Raw genomic sequence first — 14468 nt, 5'->3', positions numbered from 1 at the left:
GTGGGCAAAGGCAACTGCAGGGATCTGACTGACAGCTGGTCTTACTTGGCTCCCATAAGAGGTAGAATGAAGTTGATCTGAGCTTTTTGACCATTTTGGACCTATCTTGTTTGCATTTTTAATGAGGTAGTTTTCTGAAACTAGCTGTACTTGCAGACTGATTATTTTACTGCCGTGATTTTCTCATGAGTGGTAGAAGAGTTTATAGCTCAGTATTAAAATCTGTGTATATTTTAGTTTATGTACAGCCCAGTGCTCAACAGTTTCATTGTAATTATGAAAATGCTTAAACAAATGCATTTTTTCTTCAAAGTTATTTTCCCTTTTGCATATCTGCATAATTAGAACACAACATAAACTATACTCTAACATTACAATCAGGAATTAATTATTGTTACATGAAATTTTCGGGTTTTTTCTTCACCACAAAGGTGAGTATGGCTTAAAATTGAAAAAATACAGTCCTTTTCATAGAAACTTGTTTGAAGATCATAAAGGAGTACAAAAGAAGAAAAGCTTTTTGTTTGTGTTTGCAATCAAATCTTCCTTAAAAGGAAGTCTGACACACAGGCATTGTAGTTTTTTTTAAATATTACATTGAAGAAACCAAGATACAAGTCTCACTGGATTAACTAGAATTCAAGTATAGCAGAAAAAAAATTTAAGAATAAATGCTCGCAAACAAGAATCTCAATGAGCCTTGCAAAAGGCTATTCAAAGGTGATTTTCAAATATTAGTAAAGCTTAATGTATTGCTTGCCTAATTTATTGCCTGCATCTAAACAAAATAGGTAAACATAAAATAGCTACTGGAAATTATTTCAATGTAAAAACATTCTAAAAGGAATGCTAAAAACAACATCTAAAGCTGTTGTAGATCTAAAAATAATCTGTTTGTTCTAGTAAATTTATTCAACTCATACAATATACTCAGAAATACATTTCTGTTTTTTAAAGGCAGCTTGCAAATTTGAAAGATTTAGAAATGAAATCAATGTGTTTACCAGTGTTCTTTAGAAAATTCTTGAAGCACCTACTCAGTGAACATGAAGAATATAAAATGTTAAAGGCCAGAGCTGTACAGTTCAGCAAGAAATTAGGTGGTACAGCTCATAAATGGAAAATGAAATAGTTGTTTGTGCTGTATTTTTGAGTGCTGCTCTTTACCTGCCAACTGTACAGATCTAGTTAGTTGTGCAATAGCTAAATCGGAAATACTGCATAAAAGTATAGAAGACTCTTATTTGCTTATGTGCAAATATAGTTAAAATTCCAGACTGGACAGACTGGACTGTGGTTTAACCCCTTGCTTTGGACTTAGTTGTTGTTCTGATCACGGTTTATTTCATAGCAGCCCATGCTGCAAGGCAACTAATGAACTAGGATGCCAATGTGTAGAGGCACAAATGGAAAGAAACAATTTACATCTGCTGTCTGCAGCACTTCTGTAGACCCACACATTTACATCATTCATTTTCAATGAGAACTAGTGTTCTAAGTTTAAAGACCTGCCAATATAGACTTCCTTGGAAGCGGGAATTGCTATAATGGTAGGGCAGGGGAGCAAGGACTCTTCCTGTGCTTGGATTATTTGTAGGCTCTTCTACCTTCTTTTTGCTTAGCTTAAAAAAAGAGATATTTTGTTTTCTTCTCCTTTGGCTGGTGGTAAGAAAACACTGCTACAAAATTTTATGACCTACTGACCTTTAGTATTGAAAAATTGGGTTATTTACAACAGCAATCACTATCTAAAAGAATGTCATAAAGCAGCTTGACATTTAGTACTTCTGTAATTGCCTTATGTCGTGTCAGCACTGGATATCTGTAGTTTGGATCACTTATCTACTATCTGGTTTATATAAAGGCCTTCAGGGTCTTTATCAAAATGTGTATATGAACTTTTCACTCTGTGAAGTAAAAACCCAGGTCAATTATATCTATTTTCTGTGACCTTCTTAACTTTTCACACCCACTCTGTCTGAGAGTTGTTACAGATTGTAATACTTGCCTGCAGTATCAATTGGAGAATGGTTCTTAGCTTCATTAAGGTTGTCAGAGGTGTGGCTGATACATAAACTTAAGTGTCTTCTTGACAAATGGCATTACCTCTCTCAAATTAATTCTGCTTCACTGTTGTTAATCTTATTATCTGTTCAGTTAATCAATAGCTGTCTTTCGAAAGAGAGGCCCAATAATGTGGGTTGGAAGTGTGTTTCTGAAGGTAGGAGCCACAGCAGTGTGGCAGAATTCAGTTTCTGATCCTGTCATCTTCAACTTGAGTGATAACTCAACAAAAACCAGGCCTCGCTTTTGACACATGAATAATCAATTTGGTGGTAACAAGTTACCCTATGTAGATTTTCTGTAGTATTTGTGCACATGTCCTTGAACTTCAGCACCCTCTATCTAGTAGACAGAGTTTTTAGTTCAGAGCTCAGAGGATGGACTGTTTAAGCCAACAATTCCCATTCTGAATAATGGCCCATGTGCCCTTTTGCCCAATTAATTGTGCAAGAAATAATTGATATCAGCTGGAGATAAAATATTTGTTCTGTTTTACAGAACATTTTTTAGAGCATTTACAGATTTTCAGTGTTCTTACTTTGTGTCAAATAATTTTCTTAAGGAGCTATACATATATTTTATAGTGAAATATGCAAATATATTTAAGTATGAAAATTCAGTAAATAGAACTGATATTGGAAGAAAGAGGATTATTTTCAGAGTCCCAAAACAATAAAATATACCTCAAAAAAAAAAAAACTGAATGGAACTTGATACAACTTTACAGCATATGGGAATAAATTTGCAATGTATAATTTTCATGCCAGAATTTTTGAGTTATCAGATAATGTATTTCCTTTCCATTATTATTCTGCAAGCCATATTTAGGCCTTTCTTACAATAAAGGTTTCAGTGTGTATTTTGATACAGAAGGTTCCTGTGTGTTGTTCACCCATCTACAAAATAGTTTTCCTATTTAGATTGAGGAAGTTAGAATAATCAAAAGAATTTGCTTCATTCATATGTTTGGCAAAAATATTCTGAATCATTAGAGTCTGAAGAGAAAAAAAGTAGCACCAGTAAATGTTTGCCTAGAGATTCAGCTGTATGATAATTTATTGACTTTCTGTTTGTGTTTGTTGAAAATATTCTTAATATGAATTCTTATGCAGCGAATAGATTTACAGAAGAATGCCTGTCGTTCTACTTCTTGAAATCAGAGTTTGGTCTTAGTGACACGGATCTGACTTTCATTTATACTACAAAATCTACAGTTGTTTTCTCAGTAGAAAAGGGATTTAAAGGAGAAGTAAATGAATATGAGAATGAAGCCCACTGTGCTGCTGAAGATAGCCAGGATCTTGGACAGGGGGTTTCAGTGCCAGGAGCAGTAATTGTGAGAAGGGACTGGCCTAGGCTCAGAAAGAAATAACTGCAGGTGAGGAATTGGACCTCAACAAGCATCTAAGAGAAAGGGAGGAAAAGGAAGGGGAGCCCAAGCCTGTTTCTGCCAGGGAATGTGCAGTGGGAGCAGAGGTATCGGGGAACCAGCACAGTATAAGAGTGGGGACTACCAAAGCCAGCTTGTCATTACAGAATAGATTAATAGCCCATTTGATTCAGACTTGACTTTGTTGATCAGGTCAGGCTTTTGCTTTGTGTGGCCATGGTGGTTTTGATCTGATCAGGAGTGACAGACCAGCATTCACTGTTGTGCTTAACCACAGTCTCACTGGAAATGAAACTCCAACCCACGTGCAGTTTGCAAGGCACTGCAGAGTTGCAGTGAAGGTACACACATCTCAGGCTTTGCCACCTCAATGTGAAAAATGGAGACTGGAACCTCTACTTACCAGAAAATAAACCCAAGCTTCTGCAATTAAATGAATGAAACATTTAAGAATGCAGTCCCAATAGTTTTTTTCCTGCATGGGTGACAGAATTACTGTCCCTGAAATCCAGAGAAGGGAGGGTAGAGCAGAATGCCATCTTTGCACAAGTTTAACTTTTAACCTAACTAAAATTGTGTCACTCTGTGCTATTCCCACAGTGCCTTACATCCAAACGTTTGTGAAATTTAAAAGTGGGGTGACTAAAAATTCCAATCTGATCTTACCAATGGGCCCACTGAGTCAAGGCCTTACAACCTGATTGGATTCCTGTAGTTAGTAAATTTCCACACAGGGGCAAGGGACTGTTCACATGTGCCCATCTCATGCTCTGCTCTAAGCACATGGGCCAGTGTCAGACATGAGAGCTTTGCTAGATCATCCAGCTGGGCACACAGCACATTCCCCAGCTGGGATAGATCTACAGAAAAGCAATCACAGCCTGAGCTATCCCTGTATGTCCCTCAGTTCTGGTGCACAGAGTCTTTCCTTGTGCCCACATGCAGATTGATTCAGCAGTTTCAGGAATTACATATTTTTGGCAATTTTTTTTGTGAGAAAACAAATCAGATTACTTCTAGCTAATTTAGATCAATGGATTAAAAACTTGAAAAGGTTAGACAGACACACAGACATAAGCATTCTTCCTAAGCATCTTTCTTAAGAAACCAAATTAAAACTATCAATGTGTGTGTATAAATTAAGCATTTTCTTGTAATTGCTATGCTGCTGACACTTAGTCAAAAAGTAAAGTAAAAGCTTGTAGCTGTGAAGGAAGAATCTGGATTGTTTCTATTTAGTGCCAGACTAGAAAATGAAGTTTTGCAAATTCTCATGATTTTACTAACTTCTTTTCAGTATGTGTTTTATTATATATCAATCAGGCTGTGGCTTCATACAGCTATAAAGGATAAAGCCTCTCTTGTAAGATTGAGAGAATATTTTGCATTTTTTATCTGTGAAACATGATAGAGAAAAAATTAACTGGTCTATTTTTAAATGAATAATGGCACTAAATTTTAACTTGATGTAGCTAAAAATGTAGAAGATAGCATGTCTAAAATTTTATTTTATGTGTTTTACACAAAGAAATTGTTGTATCAACATAAAGCATACGCCAAGTAGCTACTGATCTAATGCAGGTAGTTCAGTCTGAACTTTAACTTCCAGAGTCAAATAGTAGATTTTTGAATCATATTTGTGCTGCAGGGAGTTTCTCTCCTTGGTGAAGGACAAATTGGTCACGAAGAGGAAGAAAAAACTGGCACTGATTTCTACTCCAAATATTATTTCACAGAAATAGAATTTTGTAGGATGACTTGATGACTTACCTTGTTTGTTGAACATTAGGTGTCCAAGTTAAAAATTGGCCATTGTGAGTGAGCTGTAGCAGTGCCAGAGATTGGATGTCAACCTTTGCAAGGTGGAGGAAGGGAGACAGAGGTAACATTGAGGGTAATCTGCTTTGGCATCTATAGCTAGTAGAGCTATTGTGTAATCAATCCAAAATCAAATGAAAAAAATAGGTATTTTTGTGAATTAGAGTTCATTGCACCTATTACATTTTCCATTTCTCTGAAAAAAATTAGACCCCTGGAAGATGAAAGTAATCTGGATTCTGCACCTGGGATGGTACAGCCCTGGATGTACAGACTGGGGAATGAGAGGCTGGAGAACAGTGCCATGGAAAGGGACCTGGCGATCCTGGTCCATGGCAAGCTGAACATGAGCCAGCAATGCCCTGGCAGCCAGGAGGGCCACCTGTGTCCTGGGGGCATCAGGGACAGCATGGCCAGCTGGGCAAGGGAGGGGATTGTCCTGCTCTGCTCTGCACTGGGGCAGCCTCACCTCCAGTGCTGGGGGCAGCTTTGGGTGCCAGGATATAAAAAAGACATTGAGGTATTAGAGAGTGTCCAAAGGAGGCCACAAGGGTGGTGAAGGGTCTGGAGGGGAAGCTGAGAGGAGTGACTGAGATCACTTGGTCTGTTCAGGCTGGAGGAGACTGAGGGGAAACCTCAGTGGGTCTTTAACATCCTCATAAGGGGAAGAAGAGGGGCAGGCACTGATCTCTTCTCTGTGGTGATAGGACCTAAGGGAATGGCCTGAAGCTGTGTCAGGGGAGGTTTAGGTTGGATATCAGGACAAGGTTTTTCACCCAGAGGCTGATTGGTCACTGGAACAGGCTCACCAGCCAGCCAGAGTTCAAGAATCATGCAGGGCCAGGAGTTGGGTTTCAGTGATCCTTGTGGGTCCCTCCCAACTCAGGATATTCTATGATTGTGTATTTCCATGGAGTAGGAGAACACAAAAGGGTAGCCTGTGACAATTTTTATAAAATAATTCCTGGTATCGTGTTATTTGCCGAAGAAAATCTGATTACATGTAAGTAATGAAAACGGATTCTGCAGTGTTTTCTTTTATTTGAGCATTTTGTCCTATAACCTTTGCCCAACCCCATACCCAAAGCACCTCATCTAGTACATGTATGGATGCCATTGCAGCAGTTTTGTGGCTTTGCCGTGGCATTGAGGGACCTGCTCTTGACTGGCTTTGAATTTTACCTGGCTTCCACTTCTAGGAGTGTGCCCCAAAAATGTCGCTATTTTTGGGGGGGATCCCCCTTGTTTACTGCTCTTTCACTAGGAATGATGGCTTTCTGGGAGCACATTCTTGGGCCCACCTTCAATGGACTAGGCAGATGGTCATCACAGGCTTCACAGGCTGCCCTGTATTGTGGCAGCTAAAGGGTTTACTCTTCTAGGGACACTTTGGATATGTTGTCACACTGAGCCATGCTTCTGGCACATGAACTGCCAAGTCAGGTGGTCTGTTGTAGGCAGCATCTCCTGTTCTCTAGTGATGCCTTGTGAAGGCTGACCTAGAACAGAGACTAGTTGGAGCTAAAGAATAAAGTAGGGATTTATTAGAAGGCCTCAATGGATACACCTTGGGCAGCACAAGAGCCCAGCCAGGGCTGCACCCCAGACAAACCCAAAAAGGTCACAAAATGCCCAACCTGTCACAGGGTCTCACACTTTTATAAGTTTTGGCCCATTTGCATATTGGAACCAATTGTCCAATTACAGCTTCAGCCCATGAAGTCCCATCCTTCTTGTTTTCTCTCTTCATTCCACCATTGTTTATGCTCTTGGGCCTGAGATCTGGATCTGTTGTCCTTGGTCCCCAGCTAGAGAAGGAATGGTTTTGTCTCCCTGCTCTGTGAAGAGAGCTCACCATCCCCTAATATGAAGCCCAGACCCACCCACTAAAGCAATAAAGAATCTGAAAAACATAAAAGCTAAAACCTGAGCCATCACTAGGTACCTCCTAGTATGTTTTCAGAGGTGTTTTTGGAATGCACTCACCTTGGGAGCTGAGCACTGCCTTTCACAAGTACCCCACTCTCCCAGGTGACTATGGAAAGAGGAAATGCAGCACCAGTGCCCCAGATCACTCATGCAGTGCATAGTTTCTAATTATTTGTCATAACAGAACCTATATTGGAGGTGTCAGAGAGGACTCTTGATATCAATTTCAGCATTTGTTGATGTTATAAAGTGGCAGGGCAATTATTTTCTGTATGAATAGTTACCAAACTGAAGATTTTTTTTAAACAAAACAATCCTCATGCAGATACTGGCACAGGCTGACCATTGCAAAACATCTCCATTTGTCAGTAAGCTTTTGCAACCACTAAAATATCCCTGTTGTTTGTGGTGGCATTGTGAAAGCAGACAGTAAATGTTGTGTGAGCCAGAAAAAGAACCAACTGTTAAGCTGAATTCCAGTTTTACCTTAACAGGAGAGTTTTTTCAACCCATTTTTTCTAAATTCTAATCAATTTTAAAGGGGGAGGGATAGAGTGCTTAAAGCTCAATGGGAGGAATTTTTCTGTTTTCACACCTACTTTCTTTGCAATAGCAGGGCCCAGCTCATGGAGTAAAAGGAATATTGTACATTCTGAGAGGCATTTTTCAAATACAAAAAGATCACTTTGTCGTCATCATCCTCATCCCCATTTTGCTGGGGTATAATGATGTGGGAAATGGTGAGATATAGTTGCATAACTGAAAGCTGGCAGGTACTCCTTCAAAGGGAATAAGAAAGAATAATTCCTCTGAAAAAAGTACTCAAAATGCCAGTACTTGAAAATGCCATATTTTGTTACAGAAGCAAGTTTTCTATCTTTTTTTATTTTTACTGTAGAATGTAACTAATCAGAAGGTATTTCGGATTAGAGTTTGTTACATTGGAACAGTATTTTTGGGCAGTTGACCATTTTCACTGGCACAACAGTAACAAGCATTCCAATAATTAGCTGGTTAGTGAGTGTTCAAAGTCCAAGGAAAGGGACAAGAAAAAATCTAAACTGTCAAAAATCTGGTAAGTGGCAAATCTCTTCTCCCTTTTTAGGTACAAGAAGAATTTTGCTTCCTCTTCATTATTCAGCGTGAAAGGGTATTCTTTAGAAGTCTGGGTTTTTTACATTTTCTTACAAAATTTCTTTTTTTCACATTTTTAGGACAAATTTCTTAAAAATATGCATCTTGGACACTGACTATTTAGTGCTCATTTGAAAACTTGCTTCTGCTTTTTGGCAAGTTCCCTCTATGTGTCTGACAACAACAAAAAAAAGGACTTGAAATTTTTTTCTGACCTGTCAGGTGGGAAGGCACTCAGCAGCATTAAAGCATTATGGGATGGCCTTATACTCAATGGGAGGACACAACTTGAAGTGTCTATGGAGCCTAGATAAAAGAACTTTGGAATAATTTGGGCTGTTTATGTTAAATTGTCATGCCAAGATCTTCTAGTCTCACCTTGTTATTTTGGGATTTTGCAACAAGATTTTGGTAGTAGGGGGAAGATTTTATTTTATTTCTCATTATCTTGTTTGGTATTAAATTAAATTGATTTCCCTGAGTGAAGTCTCTTTTGCTCATGATGGCAGACAGTCAGTGATCTGTCCCTGCCCTTATCTCACCTACCTTTAATTCTAATTTTTCTCTCATGTTCTGCTGAGCAGAGCAGAAAGAGCAGCTTTCGTGGGCATCTGGGGTCCAGCCAGGGTCACCCCAACACACCTTGCTTTGGGGCAGATGTACTTTCTCTCCTACTGAACAGATCATCTACCACTTAAAGGTGTGTGAGTTTTGTTTTAGTCAGGCCATGACAGGATTTTGAGAAGCTCACTCAAAATGATGACTTCCTATTAGTGAGAGATTCTAATCTAGGATCTATGGGCCCTGTGGAATGCAAGCTTTGTTTCACTTGTAAGTAAGTAGAAAACGAGAAAACAGATAAAATTATATAGTACAATCCCCTTTTACTTTAGTGCACATGGTAAAGGAGGGGCTATCCTCCTCTATATTTATACCAAAAATGGTTCTCATGCTCAACAAACCACCATTCTCCCACTCCTCTGTTTTTTTCCAAACCTCATTCTCACCTAAGATGAAGGTATATTCTTTTACTAGTGTGTGGTATGTGTTGTGAGCTTTTTTTTGTTTGTTTCTGCTGGTTTGTTTTTGTGGGGTTTTTTGACAGAACTATGGGATTTACTAAGTCAGCAAGACTTTTTGTACATTTGGCGATCAGCGGAAAGAAAATGCTATTTCCACTTGGTGCTATTTCAGTGGATTAGGCAGTCTTCAAACATTAATATTAGCTTCAATGATAATACCTCAAAGTCTCCCAGCTTCCTTGGTGCTACCTGAGATCCTTGCACGTATTTTTTACCTCGGCACTCTTGACATAAGGGTCTGATACTCTATGTGATAAAAATTCTGCAATTATTATCTAAATTGATTCATTATCTAAAAGGCACTGATGGGAACCAAATAACGATACTACTTTAAAAAAAAAAGTTTAACTAAACTATGGTATATTGCTAGTATATACCATAATAGCAGTGGTTCTAAAGGTTGCTGCAGTGTGTGAACACCTCTGCTCAGTCCAGCCTTCAGTGGGTGCCCAGGTTTAGCAGAAGTGGAAATAATTGGCCCGTTTATGACTACAGCACTGCAGGAAATCATTCAGAGAAGTCTGCTGATTACTAGGAAAATTCCCAATGCTCCTTTGGAGCACAACATGTCCTCCACTGGGAACATTGAGAGGGATTGTTCAAAAAAAACCTTTGCAAGCATTTAATTACAACGTACATAATACTTCAACATATATTCTATATGCTTTACATCTGTTGTTTTGTCAGTTCTAATTGATACATTTTAAGTGATTTGGGGTGTCTTCATTTAGAAAGACATCATTTGTTTTGACACTATAACTAATGCTTGCAAATACTGTGTTCAAGACTGTTTCTTTTATATATTGATGCTTCCCAATGTACAGAATTTTAAAAATTTGGCTTGAAGGTCAAAATCTCATATCTAAACCACATATTTAAGTAGTGGATTCAGTTTTGCATATTTTAAGGTAATAACCATACAGTAAGAGTAGATGATAATGTGTATATTAGAAGCATCAAACACAAAGTTATTTGCTTTAGTGAGAGCAGTTGTACATTTAAAGAATTGTTGCTTTCTCTCTGTGTTCTATGTGTATGTGTATATTATGTTACTTATCCTATTCTTTCCCAAGTATTATTCATTTCAATTGCAATTTAAAACTACAGCTTACATGTAACAAAATATCATCAGTACTAGGTTCTTCCAGCACTTAGGTTCCAAAATAATTGCCATTTCAGTGGTGATGAAGGGTAAAATATTGGCTCATGCAGTTCCTTTCCTTCTTTTGCTAGTGCTAAGGCTCCATATATCCCCAGATGTCCTTCTGCCTGACTGAGATGTTTTTGTGGTCTTTGAAGACCAACTTACATATTAGAGGTAAGCTGTTATCTGTTACTAAAACAAATCATCAAAGCTTGTTGATGATATTAAACTAATGTAAAATTCTGAATACCCAAATGAGGGTTTTTTTAACACTTAGGAGAAAATTAGCAGCAATACGGAGTTTGAATTTGGTCAGCTTCTTCGCTTTTCTTGTCATGGAACTGGAGCATCCTCTCAAGTAAAAAATATTAAGATTATATTTGATTGGATTTATTTCCCTTCTCGGGAAGCTGTGGCCTAATTGACTGTGAGCTTCAGTTTAATGGCTAGTTTGGGTGAATGATCCACAGTCAAGTGCATTGCAGAGGCATTGTGATTTGTACTGAATGTGAAAAAAAAAGATTACTGTATGTTCTGGGTATTTTTGCATGATTCCTTGAAATTTCATACTTACAAGGATACATTTGTCTTATTAATTGATTGTTCCAAAAGACATGTGACGAAATCCTAGCCATGTGTACATTACCTTCATTCATCTTGCCTTGCTATTCCTAAAATATAATTCTAAAAAAACCCATTGGTTTAAAAGTGGACAATATCAAAAGATTATTTATGACACATCATGTCAACTGTACCTTACAATAATTTTATCAAAATATTATTTTGAATAATCAATCGATATTCAGCTGAATGTTATTACTCAACTATTGACTCAGTGTGCCTTCACATCCCGTCTTGGTGTGAGAACTGTTCTATGACAACAATAGCATCTCAAACTCAAAAGCTGTATTTCATAGAAAAATCTGATGGTTTAAGTGAAAACACGGTTGTGATATATTGTAATTAAAGCTCTGCTATGGAGTACCATGCCTATTTTTCACTTTTGACCTTCTTGCTTCCATTTATTCATTGCCTAGGTACCTCATTCAAAAATTCTGAAGCAAAAGGGAGGATGATGTCCTGGTTTAAAACCTGCCTCCCTTTTCAGTTCTTCCTACATTTTTTTTCCGTGTTAGGAATTTCTCCCCATGGAATATGCCTGTCTGACTTTAGGAGGACACAGATTTGGTGAAAAATTTATTATTTTAAAACAATGCAACATAATGGTGTACTTAGACATGCCAAATGGAGCTTGTCATGGCACCCTTAAGTGTTCACCTGTCAGCCACATCAGGAACTGACTGGTGGGATTGCAGTCCCTATGCAGCTGAAATATCCAGATTTCTGTGCCACAGGAAGCAGCTAGATGATAATACCTGTAGATTAAGAATATTGGATCCTTTAAAAGAGCAGCTTTATGAGCTCATGAATCTTGGAAAAAAACTCCAACCCATTGTCTTTAGCTCAGTTGTGTCAATCATCAGAAAACATTTTTAAGTTATTCCGAAATACATTTTTCACCATGATCCTTACTTTTCCTTGTGAAAGCACACAAAATATGCTAATTAAGAAGGTGGTAAAAATTCTTTTGCATGTGTGCAGCTGGAAGGGAATCAAAGTGTATGTAAGGGAAATGACAGCTCCAGATAAATGGAAGGGCTTGTCACATCCTTCTTCATGCCTTCTCTACTGGTTCTTGAAATTCCCAATGGTATTCAGGCTATATACTGTGCTTGTATTTTAACATCAAACACTGCTTTAGCAGGCAAAACATGAGGTGCTGAGCCTTGCTTTCTAAGTTGTGTTCTGTTTCTAGTAGTAATTAAATGTATTTACATTTAATTGTACAGATGAAGACATTGGGATCCACCAGTACTGTGACAAGAAACATCCAGGTAAAATATGAATAGCTATAACTGAAACTGAACAAAACTTCCAGATGTTCAGTGTTTGACACCTACTGCTTGCTCTTAAAAATGCAGCTTCAAATTTCTTGTAAGCATATACCTCTGTATTTCTATGAAGCAAGGAAACACAGAAAGAGTTTCTCTCTCCAAACTTATGTAGGAATATTAAAATACTTTTTAAACCACAGAAGCGGAAAAAAAAGGAAAAAAATTCACATTAAACCAACGGTTATGTAAGTAAAAAACCTCTGTGGGATTTTGCACTCTGAATTCTTACAGGGTTTAAGATATTTTGTGCTGTGTGGAGCCCAGGGAACAGCCAGGTGATCACTGAGATCCCCGCAGAGGGCATCTCTGCCCGCCCTCTGGAGCGGCCATTCCGAGATGAGCGATCCATTGCCTTGATCTCATTAATCCTGCTGATCCTACAAGTTTCCCCACAGGCCGAAGGGGCTGTGGGGCTGGGGCTGGAGTTCCCCCCTTTCCGCCCATCCTAGCGCTGTTTCACTGGGGCTGACGGACCGACAGACGCTCCTGCCTGGCGGGGCTGGGGCTCGGCGGTGCCAGCCCACCGGTGCGGCCGTGTCGGCCTTCCTTTCACTGCCAGTTTAAGCTAGCTGCCTTCCAGGCTGAAAGCACTGGGGCTGCCTTGATTGGTTTGGAAATTTCTGTGTTCTGTCCAACTGTGCTGGTCTTCTCGCTAATATTAATATTTGCTGACAGCAGTTGTAAGGATTTATTCATCTTTTCGTCCTCTTTCCTTAGCATCACAGATGAAGTACAGTTACTTAGAAGAGAAGCAAAAGCTAGCAGAATGTGAGGATATTTTCTGAGTTTCTTCTTACAGTAAGATCAAATGGCAAATTTGGATTGGTTATGCCCCTGGAAGAGCATTAAAATAACCTCAGACTGCTTCCAATGTAACTTTCTGCATTTGTCATCTAAGACTGATGATCACAGAACTACACAGCACAAAACAATTGAAAATTTATAATTTTTCCTTCCTGGTATATTTGCAATCTGTTTTGGTTTTTTTTCCCCCTGTCATTAAGCATGGCATCTTGTATTGCTTTTCCAGTCCATTGTCAAAAGGAATCACAAAAATAATCCAGATTTTTCCTTATGAAATTTACTTAGCAGATGAGCAATAAACACTTTCCCAATAATCTCTGGCCTCGCAACACCAACTGGCTTAAAACTGGAAATTGTAACTAAAATACTTCCAGCCAAATAAACTAAGAATAATAACTAATAATAATTCCAGACTAATAATCAGCTGCCTTCATGGAATGGTTTTAGCTTTGAAACATTTACACTGTCCCTGTATCATCTGGTTAAAAGCAATTTCAGTTCATGCTATCACACAGCAGTACTGTGACAGTTAATGATGTTTATATTAGTACAACTTTTCTTTAGCTCAAGTTTTACAACTCCTTCATTGCTCAGAGCATTCTTTAATGTTCAAACATTATTACATGACAACTCTGAAAAATCTAATTGATTTTTTAGACAACTTCACAAAGCCATGTCTATGCTGTTAGCTTATCCAAATGAAAATTCCCATGGAATTGTGCATGCATACGAAGGCAAAATGTGTTCTGGAAGGATTAGTTCTTCCCATTACTGCAAGGTGTGTTTGGAGCAGGCTGAAGCCCTGCTGGGGATGGGTGTGAAGGTGCAGCCATGTGGCAAATCCACACCCGCTGCAGAGGGTGCTGTGTCAGGCAGGGTCAGTGCAGCTATGGGAAGGTGGGGAGGGTGAGGGAGGGCTCTAGTCAGGGAAGAGCCTCACAGGTTTGCATCACTTGTGCTCAGTGTAGTGGTATTCTACAGGACTGCATGAGTGAAAGGAGGAGCAGGCCCAGATAACCCTTGTCACCAGCAGCCCCAGTGGTGCCTTTTACACATGTTGGGCAACAGGAACTGAAACTGCTGCACCTTGTCCCTGGAAATGCAGGGGTACCCCTGGCACAGAGCCTGCACAGCACATTTTGCAAAGA

At 38.8% G+C, this 14468-nt stretch overlaps 1 protein-coding gene across 7 annotated transcripts in view; it reads left to right on the top strand.

The window, feature by feature from the left end:
- The window catches only part of WDPCP (WD repeat containing planar cell polarity effector), a 147135-nt gene that overhangs the window by 34681 nt on the left and 97986 nt on the right, over positions 1 to 14468 (top strand). For 6 of the 7 annotated variants that reach the window (XR_007777174.1, XM_030236108.2, XM_050972666.1 and 3 more), the window contains 2 exons: positions 10651 to 10735; positions 12412 to 12456. Coding sequence is in view for 6 of the 7 variants with exons in the window: in XM_030236108.2 (XP_030091968.1) it covers positions 10675 to 10735; positions 12412 to 12456 (106 nt within the window). In the remaining variant the exon portion in view is untranslated. Of the gene's footprint in view, positions 1 to 8193; positions 8277 to 10650; positions 10736 to 12411; positions 12457 to 14468 lie in introns of those variants that run through there. The other variant, XM_050972670.1, reaches the window with a different exon arrangement.

The sequence above is a fragment of the Serinus canaria genome, chromosome 3 (genome assembly GCF_022539315.1).
Source record: "Serinus canaria isolate serCan28SL12 chromosome 3, serCan2020, whole genome shotgun sequence".
Lineage (NCBI taxonomy): Eukaryota > Metazoa > Chordata > Aves > Passeriformes > Fringillidae > Serinus > Serinus canaria.
Note: the sequence above shows the minus strand (reverse complement) of the source record. Positions and strands in the feature narration are given on the sequence as shown.